This window comes from Bactrocera tryoni, chromosome 5, assembly GCF_016617805.1.
Source record: "Bactrocera tryoni isolate S06 chromosome 5, CSIRO_BtryS06_freeze2, whole genome shotgun sequence".
Taxonomy (NCBI): domain Eukaryota; kingdom Metazoa; phylum Arthropoda; class Insecta; order Diptera; family Tephritidae; genus Bactrocera; species Bactrocera tryoni.
This window is the reverse complement of record NC_052503.1, coordinates 2,845,115-2,864,328: the sequence shown is the minus strand read 5'-3', so window position 1 is coordinate 2,864,328 and position 19,214 is coordinate 2,845,115. Positions and strand designations below refer to the sequence as shown.

Below are 19,214 nucleotides of genomic sequence, written 5' to 3'. Positions count from 1 at the left end.
AACCATTCACAGTAGTAAAACGGAGTAAAACTAATCAGAAAAACTTGGTAGCATTGAAGATGGGGACTAACTCGGTAACTTTATTGTTTTTTCATGTTATTTTTTTTTTGATAAAAGGACAGAAGCGTTCAGTGTAATACCGAATGGAGGCCGGATTATATACCCTTAGCACAAGATACGCCCCTAAGAACCTTTAACCGACATAGTCTCAAGTTAATCAATTTGCTAACAACAACATCACAGTGATCAAGCAATTTTCGGTAACTGCTACATTTCTGGATGACAAATGCTTATGCCTTTGAAGTACAATATTTTGCTTTTGCTCTTGTTAGCTGTTTTTGAGAATACTTTAGTAAAACCTAATCATACACATTAATTAAGACATTAAATATGTAGGTCTGAAACAAATTGGCTTGTTCTAAACTTTTAAATAAAGTTCAGTATTTTTCAAAATAAATTGAGTTTTATTTAAAATTTTTACTCCAAAAATTATTTTTTTAGGTCAAGAAATTAACACTATGTTACCGAAGCTATGATTAAAGCTCTTTCTATTAACATCTTTAGAGAAACTGCTAAATTTTGCGCAATTTTGTATCAAAAGTGAGTATTTTCAGTTCAATCATTGATTATAAAAATGACAGAAACTCGTAATTGTTTTAAAAAATCTGTGAAATTTCATAGATTTTATTTTGCTATAAGTAAAAAGTGAGTACTTAATCCAAAATCTAACTCTGAGAATCAACAAGAGCGAAAGCTTAAACGAAACCAAATATTGATTGAAATTTTATTCGCAAATTCACTTGCTTTTTCATATTGAGAATCCACATAGATGAAATCAAGAATTTTAATAACAAAACTGGTTCGAAACTCAATGCAATCTATTTGTGCAAAACGTTTACTTTCATATTACGTGAGTTCATTAGATCAAAGTTTTGCTTTCCACATTCACTAAAGTATGCATAGAAAGAGCTTTTCTCATATACTTCTTTTCATTCAAGATTCAAGATTTAGATGTTTGTTTTAGTGCTTTCCATGAATTACACATATTTGCAGTTCCAGTTGCTAATTGCATTAATCCTTTGAATTAAATATGCATGCACACATTCACGAAGGCCTTCTGACACACACAGAAATGTATAAGAAACAGTTTTAATAGAACTTCGAAACATTTCAATTTCTTTGAAACAGAGTGGCACAATAGTTAAAATTCATATTCATATTCGGCTGTCGTGTTTATTTTGAAAAAAAATTGTATTTGCAATGGCTTTTGTTTATTATTTACTTATAACAGACAGACATATAATAGATACATAGTTTGCGTATTTATATGAGCAAAATTGTTTGCAGACTAATGAAATTTTCGCATATTAAAAAACATAAAATTCGATTTGCGTTTGTGTTCTTCTAGTTTTAATTCACATACTTCACATCACAAAGCAACAGGCGGTATTTTAGAGAAGCAACTAATTCTGTTGAAATATAAATAAAACCTGTATTTCTAATTTGCATTGCTTTTATTGGCGCAGCCAATGCAATTGTCGTCACGAACGACTAAAATTTAACAAATGTAAGTCGGGCAGTGAGAGATATATTTTTAGAATTCGAAAAGCTGTACGTTTTCTAGGAACCAAACTGTATTTAATTTAAGTATTTTAATGGAAGCGAAAATACTCCAATAACTATTTGATACAACAGAGCATTTTTGGTACTAAAAGACATGGAGCAGTAAGACCCGTTGCTTCTTGATAAAATTTCACAGATATTATCTCATACATAGATATTATTTAAAACTAGTAGTGTCACTTTATTGTAACATATATAAAAACATTATACGAATTAGATTAGAAATGTATATATTCTTCTTAACATAGCTCTGCTTGGACAATCTCAATTAAAATTTAATACTTTATTTCACCTAATGTTTAAGTTCTCATAGAGTGTAGAAAAAACCCCATATTTGGCTATTTTATGATGTATCTTTTTTATACACAAAATTGCGAAAATTTAAATTTCTACCCACAGTATTAGTAGAATATTCCTCAAGATATACCTTCCTATCCACGGTTTGTGACTTCGCTAAAATATGCCTAAATGTAGGCAACCTTCTGTCGATTATCACTACCAAATATCTTGGACATTTCATGTATACCATACAATATTTTGAGATTCTACATTAAGAGCGAGGTAATTTATTGATAGTTCAAAATCGTAAACTCTCCACCTTGACAATTGTTTAAGCTGTTGTTGAGGCAACATATTTTGATAATCGAAGGATTTTGAGTAAATACAAGTATTTAACTAGGAGGAAATTGAAATCACAGATGTAGAACAATTACTGTGCCGTTCGCATGACAGTCGGGTCTAAATAACCGGCACGAATCCAGATCTTTATTCGGCCAATGACTATCAACATTACTTCAGGAATATTTTCTGCAGCTACAACAACAACAATTACTTTGGTGAAATACGTGACAGTCTGTTGCTATACTAAAACAAATCTAAATATTATATCTCTTCTATGAATAAGTTGACAAATTTTCGAATTGGGTTAGACTTTAGTTATACAAAAGCTTGATTAAGAGTTTCTGTATATAGTAAGTCTTCAAAGCTTTAATTAAAGCTCAAAAAAATTTTGATTTGATAGCTGGAAAATTGTTCAATACTAAAAATTTGTTTAATTGATCTTCAAATAAGATGGAAACGGAAACCTTTTGCAGTCAGTGCAAACCACAAGCTCATACCAAGACAATACCCTGCTGTGTATGTGTGACAAGAGAAAATAATATTAATATATATGTACACCCGCGGCCAAGCGTAACTTACCATTAAGAAATTTCTAGCGAAAACGTGTTCTATCACTCATTGTAACGGTACTTGTTGCGGTAATGGAATTTTTCCGTTAAGTTTTAACGAAGTGATCTCTGACTTACACAAATATAAAATATTAAAAAAAAAATAAGTTCTGTCAAAAAAGTAAAAGTAAACCAGAACCAAAAAAATGTCAGAAAGTGTTTGGGAGGAGGAAATTTCAAGCAGTGTTTTGGAGAAACTTGTTGGGTCAATGCCTGCTCGTATCGAAGCTGTAATATCCGCTAGAGGTGGACCGACGCCATATTAGATTTCCAGTTATTCTTTTTGAATATGTTGTAATTCCATTTTCAATTGAAACAAAAAATGTTGTTAAGTTATTACAAGAATTAGTAATAATGAAATCAAAGACTTGTGTGCAAATAAAAAAAAGTTGTCTCAATTTAATTTTACAAATGGGCCAGATTAAAGTCAACAGTTAACCAAATATATTCGAGCCATCGATATATTCCCCGTATTCTATTAAATCCATAAAAAAGTTACCCAAAGAACGAAAAAATTGAAAATAGTGAAAAAATATCAAGTGGTAAGTTACGCTTGGCCGCGGGTGTACATGCGAGTATACGTGTATTTGTAGGTATGTAGGCGCGCAACGGTCACTGCTGCTATTATAAAAGAATCTGTAGCAGCCGATAAATTGATTCTCGTTATACGCCTCAATACCTTTCCTTTGTGTAAATGTCACTAACAAACATAAGAACATATGAAGTCATTTTATTTGCGAACATAGCAACAAGAAATCGCTCGCAAGCTACTCTACAATAAATGACAATTCTCATACCATATTTTATATACTACATACATACAGACATTTAAATATATATTTTCTTTCAGCACATATGTGGCTTGTGTGGCCCAAGTCACCATTCGCCAACTCAAGTTGGTTAAGTGAATGTGTTTGCTTGTGTACACGTGTGCGCCTAGCCATAATGGCTATCACAGCAAGTTGATCTGAGAAAAGTTGGCTGAAAATATAGACAACATAAGACATACACATATTTAGGTCTATACTGCTATTGACATTATTGTAACCTTTGCTGCGTTCATTGTATGCTATTGTGCGGCTGTTGACAACTTATTTAGTTTGCTGCCAAGACTAGACATTGTGATTGCAGGCAAGTGAAGCAGCAGGTGCTCACGATCAGACTTATGCAAGCTAATGTGACAATAAACATATTAATTTTTGAATTTGGTAACTTTTCGTGAAGTGTACAGTGTGTATAGAGTACATCGTACCTTGGACTAAAAATTTCTTTATTTTTATGGAATTGAATCGCTTTAAGCTTCTGAAGAATTGCATTCGAATCTTCAACCCCATTTAAATACAAAGTGAAATGTGTACAAGTTTCAGCATTAAAGCCTTAGGTGTCGGGAATTTTCATATACGTGCTTAAATATACATATGTACTATTATATATTATATATACTAATGTATATGATACTTAATATTCTCGCTAACATAAAGCACATTCAGCATCGCCGTAATTTGAGCAGTTGGCCAATATTCAGTTTCACATGTATGTATGCATGTACATATGTGTATACTTATTTGCTGCTTTATATGCTTAGCGGCTTCTAATTTCGACATCTCTGCTGAGAATCAATGTTTCGAAACAGTTTTTATGCGTGTACGTATCATCACCCATCGAAACTAATTCTTTGGAAAAGTGATAGAAATTGCTTGGATTATCATTAGATTTCTCGACATTTCAATTTACATATATATGAATATTTATTTTTTCTGCTGCCGAAAAAGTTTGCTCGCAAATCGAAGCTTATTTGTGTGGGAATTAATGTTAGTTTGATCTGCTTTTGTTGGCTTGAAAGTCTGGCATATTTATTGTAGCTACTTAATCGCACATTTAAGAAGTTCCGAAATGTTGAAAGTGTTTTATTTCACTTAGGCAATGTGCTGAAATTTGCAAATTATTTTGGCTTACTTGCTGATAAGTTGGCTTTGAGTTGCAATTTTCTTTGTCAACTGAGAGAGACATTTTAGGAGAAATGTTGTGAAAAGTTGGGATCTGCTGAACAGAAGCACATAGGAAAGACATCCAAACCGATTGAAAACTGTATAACGATTGTAATAATAAATTAATAAAATTAAATTACCGAATTCCCAGTCAATTTACAAAGTCAATCGCTATGCCAATATAAAATGGTGCTTTAATTATACAATACTCTTCAACATTTACTCACGTTTATCTTCGACCTATGTGCAGTTAAGCTCTTGTATTTCTAAGCTCTTACTGACCTTTGTGTTGGTCTAAATAAGCATGTAATTATTCTCATATCTCTACTTAAGGGGAATGCCATGTGCACCAAAAGCGGATGGTTTCGATGATTCTTATTTGTAAATGCATAAATTATGGCCAAAATTCGACGTGCCTTTCTGTCCACCTACAGTTAAATAAGAAACCACAGGCATTTACAACCCAATATTTTACCGAAATTCTGCAAAAATACATACACATGCATTCATGTATTAATACCCAGCGATGAACCTTAAAAGGAGATCGGAAAAATTCCAATCTAGAATTTCGTGACCCAAATTGAACTAAAAAGCGTGAGTTTTATAAACTTTTTGGAAAGTTCGTTCAAGCATATGTATACCACTTCGATGTTAAAAATGAAAATTGTTGAAAGAAGGATTAGTTTTTCATAATAAATGAAATGAGTTTTTCTACATAAAAACAAAAAGTTGAACTAGACTATGATGAGTCGATTTGTAACCACTAGGGAATTTCTATATTACTGAACCAAAGCATACAACTGTCAACAAGTAGAACAAAAACACGTCAGTTGTTGGTTCATGTTGCTAGTTTTCGTCTAGTTGTACCTGAATTGCATACTAGTTGTAAGGAAAGGAAGTTCGTAACTAGTTATTTTAGCTGTTGTGTACGCATGTCCATAAGCACAACATTACTTGTACGCGTTATTGACCAACTTGGTCAGTTACACACCCACTTCTTGGTCATTCTTCATTCTATTTTATCTTTGATGTGCACAAAATGAGAAATCGAATAGGAGTTCGTACGCACACAAATACACCTTTCAATATACATATGTATATATATATGTATATTTATATATCTCTTTATGGGTTGTAATGTGTGCTTATGCGTTTGTGAAAATTGTTTACCATTGAGACACGTTGCGGTCATAAGTCGGTATTTAGTAGATAATGTATATATTTGTTGTGTGTAAAAGCATGAAAGTACGTTCAAATATTATTATATATGTATATATAGTTGTATAAATACTTTATCTATTGGTTTAGTAGTTTGTTTCATAAACGCATATACAAATGAATATGACATTTAACCAATATATGTATACCAAGAAAGCAAAACAGAAAGCACCAAATAATTGTAGTTTATGAGTTTAGTTGACAAAACTCGTAGTTCTTAGTGAGAAAAGAAGATAAAAACTAAAAATGGGCTTCAAAACTTATTGAAAAATATAAGAAATTAAATTTCTAATATACTTTTCAATATATGAAATAGCAAGTTAACTCCATACTATAGAAAAGCAGAAACTAGAATTTTTAGCGATTTTTACACCAGCGCAGGTCAAATGAATGTCATTTTGATTAATTTTGAAACCAATCTAACTGTTGAGTAATACAAAGGCATCCAGTTACATAGTTAGTTACGAAACTTTAAATTCCTTTTAGGTTAAACTAAATGACTTACTCCTCAAGGTAGGAGGAGTTCAAATCCACAATGCTATCAAAAATCATATGTGAAGTCAGATAAAAACTTCTTTAGTTCAGTGATGAAGAAATTCTCCTACGAAAGTTACTACAAATACGGGAATCGTGGTGCTCCTTGCTCTGGCAAAGGACACTTGAGAAGAAAATTATAATATGATTTTATCTCATCTTCTTTTTAGCAGCCTACGGATCTGATGTCCGATAAAAGGCTCAATTTTACCGCAAAATTGCCGGTCGGACAGTGTCCAGTTAGAACTCCTATAAACATTGGAAGTTGTACCCTGCTGAGGGCGAAGAGTTCACTGGAGAATGTGCTTTCCAAAAATCTTCTATTTTCAATTTTATAAAACTTATTCCCTTTACGCTAAAACTTATTACTCTTAACAAATGATTGTTTCGGATACATAAAATGTTGCAGGAAAATTCAGTATCCTTTTTGCAATATGCTTTTTCTACCTAACAAAATAAATATTTGAAACGATTTTCACAATTCCTTACACATTTATAGAGAAAAATATTCATTCATATCTATATATGTATATATTTGCAGCTATGTATATTTAGACAATTTGTATGCGTAATATTGTCTAGATTGGGAAATCGTGATAGGCATGCAACATGGCATATGTGACTTGCCTAGCTGTCCAAAGGCAGGTGGAATATCGCATATTTGTTTAGTCTCTATGGACTCACTTGACTTTACAGACGCATTTTCTCTATACATATGTAGAAATGTGTTATGTGTGTAGACTTTTAAGTCTTTCTGAAATGTGACGCTTTTAAGGCTCAGAGACAATGAACGAGGGAGATAAGGGTAAGTAGCGTACTTCCGTAGAACTTGCGTACCAATTAGTATGTAATTCACAATTCGACACAGTTGCACTCCGTCCTCATGCAGCTGACAGGCTGAAGTTCACAGAGGTGGTCAAAAATGACAGGAAAGTCTGGTTGGAAGATCGAATTTAGATAGAAAAGATTTAAGGTTTTCTTGTTCTGAAATGCAATTGTGAATTTAATGAAATATATTTTGGAATTTATCACATAGAAGTATATATCGGTTAGCAAGCACTTGGTATGCTTAAATGTGATTTTTGCAAACGATATCTGCAGGGCCTGCTATCTGTTTGAATTGTGTTTGTTCAGAAAAAAATAAGGATAGGCAAGAATAGGTGCATCAAAGTGAGGCGGCTTAGAAAGATTACGATTGTAAATATTTTTGGAAGGGTTGCCATATTTTAAAAAATATTCAGTAAGTTAACTAAGTTATAATTTAAATAGTTCACAGATGTGAATATTTTATATGGATGCTGTCATCAATTTTGTAATTTTAAGGCAACATATATTATTCAATAGAGGAATTAATGATGATAATGGGTAAAAAAGTAGGAAAACTTAAGAGAAGTTATGTGTAATTATAATATGTTTGGGTAAGTTTGCCTTTTTACTTTATTATTTTCTTTTCGATGAAATAATAAAAAATGGAATACATACGTACATGGGAGAATGAAATATAAGCATTGAAGGGTAAGCTGATTTAATTGAGTTTTTTGTGACAGAAGCTTAGAAATTTATTAAAAAAAAATTTTGTTAAATTCAATATATTAAGGTTGATATCAAACTCAAAAGTTTTAGTAATTCCATCTCATCTCGAAATTTCTATTGAAATTAGTTATCAAATAAAACACGTTTCGAAATAATATCTGTCTAAATTTTGAAAGGGGTTGGCACCTAATTGAATATATTATGTCCAAAACTTAATCAAATTTTATAATTATTTTAGTAATGTTAAGAATTGAAAATTATTTAACATATAAGAAGCGCTTTTCCCTGAATTTCAGTTTAACTCGAATCCTCCTGGTACTTTTATTGTCTGGGATTTCTGAAATATTTTAAGGGATGACTATTATAGGTCCAATGATCACTTACGTACCATCCTTATTTTAAGGCATCATTCCTAAACCGACTTTTGAGGTGTGACCATATGGTCACACTGGGCATGATATGGTGTAATTTTTCTCATGTTTTTATTTGAAGTAAAGCAAAGATTTATCCCACATATTTCAAATAAACAAGTGTGAATTAAAAGAAAATGATTTAAACAGTTATTTAAGTATATATTGAAAACTATTTTTTATTAAAATAATAGGTATATATTAAAAACTATTTTTTACAAAAACATTTTATACTGTATCATATTTAATAATTAAGATGGCATATGATATTTCTCAAAACATTTTACGCAAATCCCAACGTTACATTTCGAGCACTCGGTTCTACCAACAGAAACGCACAAATCGGCAGCACAACGTCTTCTTTTTTCGCAAGGACGAACGAAATGATTGAGCCCATCATGTCTCAATGTCTCCTCTGCTGTTCCTTCCAAAGATGTTTTTCGAGGACCCTTTGATTTGGGGCGAGCATTTGTTACCGGGTTTGCGCCATACGTAGTCGAAGCGATGCTAACAACAGCGTTACCATTCCATTTTGTGAGAAAAATATTAGCTTCTTTCAATTTTGTAGACTCAATATGACCACGCTCCTTATTTTTCAATATTTTTTTATGTTCAATCGGGCAACTTTTTGGCAGCCGATTTTCCCGGATCAAGATTGTCAAAATAGAAGGAAAATGGTAGATTCTGAACCGCTGGTGTAAAGTCGTCTATCATATTCAGCAGTGGAGCTGCGCATTTTCCAAATGTTTGCTCGTAGGTACTATTGGCACGAGGATTATTTCCTTGATAACCGTAATGGCTTTCCTTTGATGAACTGCTTGCATCCGTGACGCCCAAAATATGATATCATGCTCTCGTCAAATGAAAGATCTTGTTCCGGATGGAAATGCTTTAGCATATTTTATTTTAAGTGGTCGATTAAGGACCGCAGTTTCCACATCTTATCTCCGTCAGTTATTTTTTTACAACTATCCTCAAAGTGTAAGAATCTCAAAATTTCCTCGAATCGATTTCCACGCATAGCTATGTAAGTACACCATCTCATTGCGTATGCCATTGGTAATTTGAGGATTTGGTTTACCAAGAAAAATTGCATATCTTCGCGATTCGTTTATAATGTGCTCTATGAGTTCATCGTCAAAAAACTTTTCAAGTTGCTCATGAGGCTTCACCTTACAGTTTTCAAAATTTCGTGAAGGGAAAATGAGGATCAATCCGTTCGAGTAATCTTCTACCCACGTAAAATGTGATTCCTTACGTAACAGTGACGGTGGCACTGAAGACGGTGTAGGTTTCACTTTTCGTAAGCCGCTGACATACGTTTCAGGTTGTGATGAGGACGGTTCTATTGAAATTTCGCCCTATTCCTCTAACAAATTAGTTTGCAAGTTCTGAGTAGAGTTTTCTAATATGTCGATCAACACAGAATCAGCAACTTCCAAGTCATCCTCCTCATCATCATTATCAATCGTTAAAACCCTTTTACCACTGCTCATCACTAACTCACAAGGTGCCTTCAATTGACCAACACATATATCCTCTGGCTTACCTACTACGTCGTCTTCATCACCATCATCTTCTCCACTGATTGCACCATTTTCGTTGTCCGGAGGTAAGATATATAGAGCAGCGGGCGAATCTTCTTCATCGCTATCACAAAAGTCATTTACATAGTAAATAACCTCTTGTGTGTTTAAACGTCTGAAAATTTGGAAAGAATTCACCACGAATCATAAAGTTTTCAATTCATTTGAACGAAAATTACGTTACATAATATGAGCTTTTAATCTAGCCCAGCGTGACCATATGGTCACACCAGGAAAAAATACCGTTAATGGTCAACAAGAAAATTTTATTTTTTTACAAAATATAGTTGTCATATATTTTCACTTTATTATTATTCAAATTGAAACTTAACTTCTTTTAAAAACAACACACTTCAAAAAATATTACGGTACTTACCTTTTGTTTCTATCAAATTTCGCATTTTTTGCCATATTTTTTTCTTTCAACTTTTTCACACCTGCTCACTTCGAAAAAAAGACACTTTATGAAAAATTTTAAACGCAGTTCGCTTCGCGCATGTGTATTTACATGAAAAAAGCTAGTTCAAAGGAAATTATTTGGGTGAGCTCTGATTTTTTTTTTAAATTCAACTACTACATCTTGCGTGACCATATGGTCACGCAGGGGTTAACTGAGTTAATTAAAATTTTGTATTAATAATAATAATAATAGTGAAAAGAGGGACATTTAAAAATTGCATTTTAATCAAATAAATCTTAATTAAAAAAAAATAATATTGTAATTTATGTTGTTTGTTTACTAGCATTGTGTGTGTATATACTCACATTCCAGAACGAATCATCTAAAATGTCGTAGTCTTCACTCGCACCTTCCTAGCGTACAAATTAAATATGAGGAATTATGAAAGAAAAAGAAAAATAAAACAATAAAATTTAACGAAAAATTAGAATTTAAAAAATTATTAAACAAAATCTGCACAAATAAAGCGAAACGTAAAGAAATTATAAAAATCTAGCCACATACCATAAAGCCCGAGCCGCTTTCGTCATCTAAAATCTCATTATAGCTGTCATCCTAGAGGAAAATTAAAACAAAACAGGTAAATAAATTTAATGAAAATAATAGAAAAAATAATTCAAAAAAGGAGAAAAATTGTGTATAATTTTTTTTATTTTAGCATTTAAAAATTAAAATCTTTCAGTTTCAATACATAGCAACCTTAAGTGTAATTTTGCTGCTTTTGAGATAAACTAAAATTAAACCTAATAAAAGGAAATAGAAAGTTTTTTGTATAGCACTACTCTGTGATCAGTGGTTAAACTGTGCTGCGAATCCACAACTTGCATCAGGTAACGTATACGTCCTGCACAACTAATAGCAAAACCTAAGTGGTTTAATTTAAAAATGTTTATTCAATGTTATGTGATTTCGGTGACCACAAATAGTATCCTAAAGCAACAAATGTTGCAGTAAAACCAACAAAATAGTTCATGTGCAGGCACGCATACTCAAACCTTCACACCTCAAGCACGCAGAAAGCCAAATCGCAACAAATTTGAACAATAAATTAACAGTGGCTAATGTATAGCTGATGATTAAACTGCTAACCGCAGAAAATGTAGGCACACCCAAGTGAGTGTGTGTGAATTGCGAGCTTATTAACTTTAATACAAACTTCAGCGATTCGCGGCATTTGCGGCAACAAAACAAAATTAATGGATTATGTAAAATTAGCCAGAAAACGAAAAATTTATGTTAATTTAATTGTTTTTGTTAAATAATTATTAACTGCATATATGCGGATTTGCGTGTGTGGGAATAAAGCTTTGGTTGTTGTTGCTTGTAAAACAATGGAAATATTTTATTGAATTAGCGCATTTTGCGTGTGTCTGCGGGCGTCGAAATTATGGCTTATTCCAAATGGCATTTCATTAAATTAATTTGGAAATGTGTGAATTGCGAATTGATAAGCGCTTTTATAAGCTCAGCCATTTTTTTTTCGACGTAACATATCTTCACAGTTAATTAACACAATTGCAAAACGAATTCGACCGGCACTACGCACGCGCAAATTAATGAAAATTTTTATTTGCAAAAAATCATTGGGAATTTCAATATTTTAAATTATTTTTTGTGAAACTAATTTCGTTAGAACTTTGGTCGGCCGCACATTTCTCCACAATTGATGTAGTGGTGTGCGTTTTAGGCATTGCGCTTTGTTATAATCTACTGTTACAATTGCCGGAGCGAAAATTTTAATTGCACATTTATATTTGTTTATTGTCGTAATCAAGTAGCGGGAAGTTTGTAAAATAAATTATGCATGTAAATTTATGTGCATTTAGATTATATTATTATAAAGTGTAAAGCGTTATAAATATTGCGATTAAATTTTTCAAGTTTTTTTTCAATTTCCATTTTTTTCACATGTTTCTAAATGCTGTAAATTTAATGAAATAATGCTTTGTTGCGTGTTTTCCGGTGTTTTGTGTTACGCCCACACATACATTTAATAATCATATGAAATAAATATTATATATTTGTAGGTGTATGCTTCTACATGGCGAAATAGCTTATTTGTATTTCCAAAAAACACCATGCTAATAAAAACTGTTACCTTTATAACCAATTGAGTTTAATATACGTGATTTCTTATTCTTCTTTTTCTAATTGTCCACACAAGCGAGCGGAAAAATGACGCCCCACGTATAAGGACAGGCGCTAACATGTGTTTGGTATATTAAGCAATAAAAAAATTTTGGGAATATATAAACAAATTTCGCTACATAAAACATGGAAAAGAGTAAAATATTTGTTTGACACAGTTTTCATATGCACACACCCATAAGCGAATTAAAGTCATAAACATTAATGTGTGAGAAGTTGAGGACACCCATTAGGGAAGGTTTGGGGGCGTTAAGGCCAGCATTCATAAAACTGTATTTCTCGGCATTTTTATTCGAAATAAAATGTTAAATAAGTGTTAACTCAAAAATCTTTACAATTTATACACCAAAGTACCCATTTTTGTGGGTTCCTTCTAAAACAAAGGTATTTAGTATCCTTTATACTACAAAAATGTTAAAAAAAAGGATGTATTTTCCAGATATGTGGTTTTCAATGAGACAATGCTATTTTAGAGTTCGTATTTTTGTCAGCTGTTGTTTAATTCAAACTCAGTTTGAATTGCCATATCATAATAAGTGTACATTTATGACCAAAGTAATGGTTCGTCGAATATTAGGTCGACAAAATCAACCAAGAGATTCGGCAATTCTAGCAACCAAGGATCGGTTTCGCACCACTTTAACTCTAGCAGATATGGGGCATCTCCAGAGACATCGTACGGTACACACCGAAGAGGCTATTGGGGTAGATATAGACGACGTTTGGTTCCAACTGGACGGTGCGTCATGATATACACCTCACGAAAAATAAAATGATTGCATGAAACTTTTGGTAGGCTAATTATATCGCGTCCTGTGCTTGTGGCGTGGCCTCCAAGATCGTGCGATTGAACACCGCTGAACTACTTTTGTGGGTATGTGTGAAGTAGCTTGTCTACGTAAATAAACCCGAGACCATTGACGCCTTGGAAGAGAATATTCGGCGCGTCACTGCTGACATACGGCCCAAATTGCAGAAAAAGTTTCCGAAAACTGGAAATTAAATTATAATAAAGCTACATTTTTGGACATAACATTAAATCATACACAACCTTAAAGAAGTTAGCTTCGGATTCTCGCATTCTTATAGTAATCTCCTTATACCAGATGTACACAGAATCCACGTATCGAAAAATCGCTTGTAAGATTTCTGAGGCTTAAATTACTGGCTAAGTAGCTACATTTCTGGTTCCCGCAATTTGTATTTTATTTGCTTAAGAATTTCTGCCAGGGTTAGCGCACATTCTGAAGTGCTATCATTCCATCCTGGAGTCACGCAAACACATCCATATTTGTATGCTGTGTGGCAATGTTGAAGCACGAAGCATTCATCATACAATTTGTGATGGCATAGACAACGGTGCACAACACCACGGTGCATGGATCACCCACATCAGGCAAGCATAACTGTTTTGCACAGTTTCTGAATGGGGTTAAAACAGCGTTTTACATTGTTGTTGTTGTGCTAAATGCTTTGTACGAAATTAAGCATGCAGAATAAGTTTTGAGCCAAATTTTTGACTACACCTCTTTAATTTTTGGAATGGTACACACACACACCAAAACAAAATTTAGCTCAGTTTAAGTAGTGCTTTTGAGCGAATCACAGTAGTTAGTAGTGGAAAGTATGGCGAAAAAATGCAAAGAACCAACAGTTTACTGCTTGACCAAAACTGCATAGTGATAGAGTGCGTACGGAATTCCGCTGCTTTATTGAATATGAACTAGAGACTTGCACTTCTGTGCTCAAATTGAGCGAATGCGATTAAATATTATGCAAAAATACATAAATCGCCTTTCCTAACCCGCAATAACTTGCAAAAATTTTACGTAACTGGCATTTAGGTGCTGATGGCACAACTTAAATGCCACGCACAACGCTTAGATATTTTAAACACGCACTCACAAGCACACACACACGCGCACCATTTACGCGTAAGGAGGAAAAAAGCTCGCATTGGTATGCGCGGAGTGCATTTAGGAAAAGCGCCTTTTAACAAGAGTTGCGTGGCCTACTTACAGCCAACTTCATAACAACTAAATACATATACAAGTGTAAGTGGGCTATACACGCTGGAACAAAGCAAGCATTGTTGCTATATTATGTGTTTAACACAAAAAGATCGGCATGGCCCACATACAAGAGGCTGTGCATACAGAGCTATACGTGTATGTATGTGTATATGGGTGTATAAGCCCATTTATGTAAAAAGTCAGTGCGTTAAAGGTTGTGTGTGTGTGTATATGCGCTGACTTGAGAGTAGAAAATGCATAAAAATGGCTGCGTCGTGGCGAGCAATAACGGTATGACCAGCGTTGCCGTGGAAAGTGCCGTTATTTTAGTGCGGTTACATGCCTACACACATAGATACTAGTGTGTGTACTAGCGCATTTAGAGTATGATATCTTTTATTTCTAGTTCACTTATTCAAGAACTTGCTGCAAACTGCTTACATTTGGATGTCAAATGGTATAGTCAGCGGAGGCGATTGTGAGAAATCATATATATCTTCCATAATGATATTTTATTTTGAAACCAGATTTTTGATGTTCCACATAACACACACACATACAAATCTACTTCAGCCGATTTTTAATACTTAAGCTTCATATATACGGAAGAAAGTGAGCGATTGCATAACTTATGTGGACATTTAGGACAGGTGACCACTTAATCTTCCTTAAAGGTTCTAGAATAAGAAATATAGTGAGAACAGATCATACTGTTACTGTTTTCTGCCATCTGGATAAGCTTCCGGGTATAATTTTGAAAGCAAAAAATTTGCAGAGAGCTGTTTAATTCAGTAACAAAGATTTTTGTTTATATTTCGTTGACAACCATGAATTTCGATGGTCCACCTTTCAGTTCTAAGAGTTTTAACTAATCTGACCGTTCGGGACTCGTGCGATAAACCATTTTAACGGTGTCGAATGACCCGCCTTTGTCAAATCAAGACTAAGCTCGCTCTGATCTCAAATTTTTAGACATCCTGAAGAATTAGCGGAAGTTATAAAACACCTATGCGAAAGGCTTAGTCAAGGTTAGTTTCCAATTACAAGAATTTTTCATCTGCCCTCACAAAGGACTGTACATAAATGTCTAGTTGCGATCCCCCGCCATTTTAGAGTTAACCTAAACTAACCTAACCTCTTATGGATCAGTATGCGACTCACTTTGTACACAAAATATTCATTTGAGTCGATTCATAAACGATGTTGAGAACTTCTGCCATCTGTTAGAGGCGAACGTCGTTAACAATGTTTTAAAGAAAACTTTAGTTTGGTATCACGGCACTCACTGAATGCATATTTACACTCAGATATTTTCTCTACATAATAGATCAGCTATAATCTAAAGAAACGCTTTGTTAACAGGCTTCATGCTGAGTAAAGTTCTGTATTCACATGTAGATATTAATAATACAGTTTCCTATTTCAAAATAAATAGTTATAGTACTTGCCCAATTAAAAAAAAACTTTCACATTTAGCATGCTCTGTTCGACAGTATAATAATTATAAATACTTATCCGAAATCCCCTAAAGGTCTCGTATATACATATACTTGTATGTATAAAACCTGTCATTTCCATATAATTTTAATAGGCTCCACCTTAGTCCCGAGACAGTTAGGTTTACTGCGGAGTTATGCCAGCGAACCACTACAATGGCAGTAGCTATCCAAGCCTACTGAGCGTTTGCCCGCAACCTTTGTTTACTTAAGTGCTTTCACTTTCAGCACACTAACACACATGGAAGTTGTAAAATTTTATACTCACACACCAAAGCTGCGTGTGAGCGCGTATTTACTTGGTTAGAGTTAGCTGTGAGTGTGTGTGAGTGCAAAATGCCAACAAGCTGCGTTGAAAACTCGCTGTTTTTGTACTTTCTGCTCGGAACTGTGCCACTTTTTTACTTTCTTTACTTCTAGCATTTTTCTCTGGTTTTCACTTTCAGGCGCGACTCGCTGGCAAAGCCTGCAGTTTTTGTAAATAGAACATTTAAGGCACATCAACACACACACGCATATCGCAGAATTAAATGAAAGTGACAAGGCATACCCAGGCGACATGGCTAAGCGCAAAGCGGCTTTGAGCGCCGGAAAATATGCTACAGATGCCAATGCAACTGTCACATGGCTTACTAAGGAAAGGTGCAAGGCAGCAAACCCGACTGCCAGCAAGTAAAGCGAAAAAGTGTGGACTTTTTACTAAATACATGTATGTGTTTCGGTGTGTGTGTGTATGTATGTGCTGCTCGAAAGCTTTGCATTCTTTATGTTCGGTGGCTCGGCGTAACCTTAAAATTTTTTTCTCTCACTAACGCTTCGCATGCTTTGGCGTACAGTTACGCAAGGCTACCCATGCACATACATGTATGTATATATATGCATATATTTCTGTGTGCAGGCATGTTAAACACAAATATTTACAGCGCTTATTTACAAAGTTGAAATTTTCTATTTATCCTTTTGCCAAAGGCTACTCGCATACTTGCCTAGCTTCATTTGGGCTTTGCACTATTGCCAGCTCACACACACACACACACACACACACAAATATTTGTAATTTAACTTTTTCGCAAAGTAAGCTAAGTACGGATGTAATGAGTTTGCTGGCCGACCGTTTGGTGTGTATCGGGCACTGTTTACTCTTAAACCAAGTCAAATATTTGTAAGTGCTTCAAACACATTCGCAGGCTCAATATATTCTCGAAAATATGTTTACTTTGAATATCTGTGAATTTATTTGCATACATCGTTAATGCTAACGAGCTCCTTCAGACCGTCTTGAGCACTCGCAACAGTCCAGTAATGAAAGCACTTCAAATGTTCACGAGTGGGCAGTAGATTTGTGGTAGAAACCTTGAGAAATTATGTATAAAATTACAATTTTTATTATCAAAACTGACAGTGTTGTGAAGAAATGAATATGCGGGTGATATGAATAACATGGGCATATCTGCCTGATAGTTCCATTGTATGAAGTCGCAAGGTCGTCGGTGGCATGTGTTAAAAATCATAAAATTTACACATCATGTAATCAGTAATAAGTAAGGAAAAGCTAAGTTCGGGTGCATCCGAACATTTTATACTCGTCGCCAGAGGTCCGGAATCCAAGTAATTAAATATATATATGTATATATATATATATATATATACATGTAACTATATGTACATTTATCATTCAATAAGCGACATATTCGACGTAAGGTTTGTTAGAAGACCGAAAATCACCACACACATGTTGTATATGGATTTTATTTATTTTTGCCAACACTACATGGTATTAACATGACCCTAAATATTAATAATAAAATGTTCTCAGAGGTAGATTAAGGTATCATCACCAATAATACTGACTAAAGTCACCCGGGAGCTATATGTGTATTATATTTGGGCTAGGTCAAGTTTGCCCTTACTTTGTATTAGAAAATGAAACCACAAATAAGGAATACTATCGACTTATCAAATTGAAGGAAACAATTGCCTAAAAACGACCGGAATTTAATGCAAGTCACGTTGCAACAATTTTTGATTATAACAAAACGCGTTCCCATGTTGAAAGACCGGTTAAAAACTCTTAGGGAAACAACGATTAGGAAGTTTCGCCTCACCGACCATACAGCTCAGACTTTGCATCTTTCGTCTACTATTTTTGCCGGTCGACGTAGTGTGCTCTTATTGATTATACCCGAAAAGCATACGATACTTACATTACAACTGTGTGTGACTCGACTTAAGCACAGAACTTAAAATAAAGACTTCACACCTTATTTAGCGGAATTAAGTCACTTCATTTAAATATTAATAGGACTAACGAAAGGTTGAAGAAATACCAGGTTATTCAGTAAGTATTTATCACAGTATTTTTTTCAATTCAATTTTTCAATATTTCAGTATCTAATTCAATTTTTGGGAGGTGTAGTACTAAAAGAAATTCACGAACGAATGTTAAAAGTGTGTAATGATTGTTCGCCTACAATTAGAACAGTAGAAAGATTGGTTGCTGAGTTTTAACGTGGTCGTACAAGCCTTGAAGACGCTCCACGTGATGGACGTCCAAGAAGCGCATCAACACCAGAAATCATAGCCAAACTACACGATATGCTTTTGGAAGATCATCGATTGACTAAGAAAGATTTAGGCTCTGCACATCTCATTAGGAAGTGAGAGCCATATTTGAAGTGAAATTTTGGGTTTTAGAAAGCTGTGTACACGCCCTAAAGAGTGGTGTGAACCTTGTTGTTCGGCTTCGAAACGAATTCGTGTCCGAAATCGGGCAGGAATTTATCACATCAGTTTTTTGGGATGCGAGAAGGATTTTGTTTGTGGATTACTTGCAAACTGGTAAAACAATTAATTCTGAATATTATTGCATCCCCTTGGACCAGTTGAGAGAAAAAATTCGTGGAAAAAGACCCGGTTTGCAGAAGAGACAAAATCCTTTTTCATCAGGACAATGCACCGTGTCACAAGAGCATTTTCA

At 34.0% G+C, this 19,214-nt stretch overlaps 1 protein-coding gene across 3 annotated transcripts in view; it reads right to left on the bottom strand.

Moving 5' to 3' along the window:
• LOC120777208 (collagen alpha-2(IX) chain) overlaps window positions 1-19,214 on the bottom strand; it is a 379,148-nt gene that overhangs the window by 135,879 nt on the left and 224,055 nt on the right. The window contains exons 6-7 of one of the 3 annotated variants that reach the window (XM_040108383.1): window positions 11,086-11,136; window positions 10,887-10,934 (exon numbers count right to left, since the gene is read on the bottom strand). The exons of the other annotated variants lie outside the window; for them this stretch is intronic. Coding sequence (XP_039964317.1) covers window positions 10,887-10,934; window positions 11,086-11,136 — 99 coding nt within the window. The remainder of the gene's footprint in view (window positions 1-10,886; window positions 10,935-11,085; window positions 11,137-19,214) is intronic. 3 annotated transcript variants of the gene reach the window in all.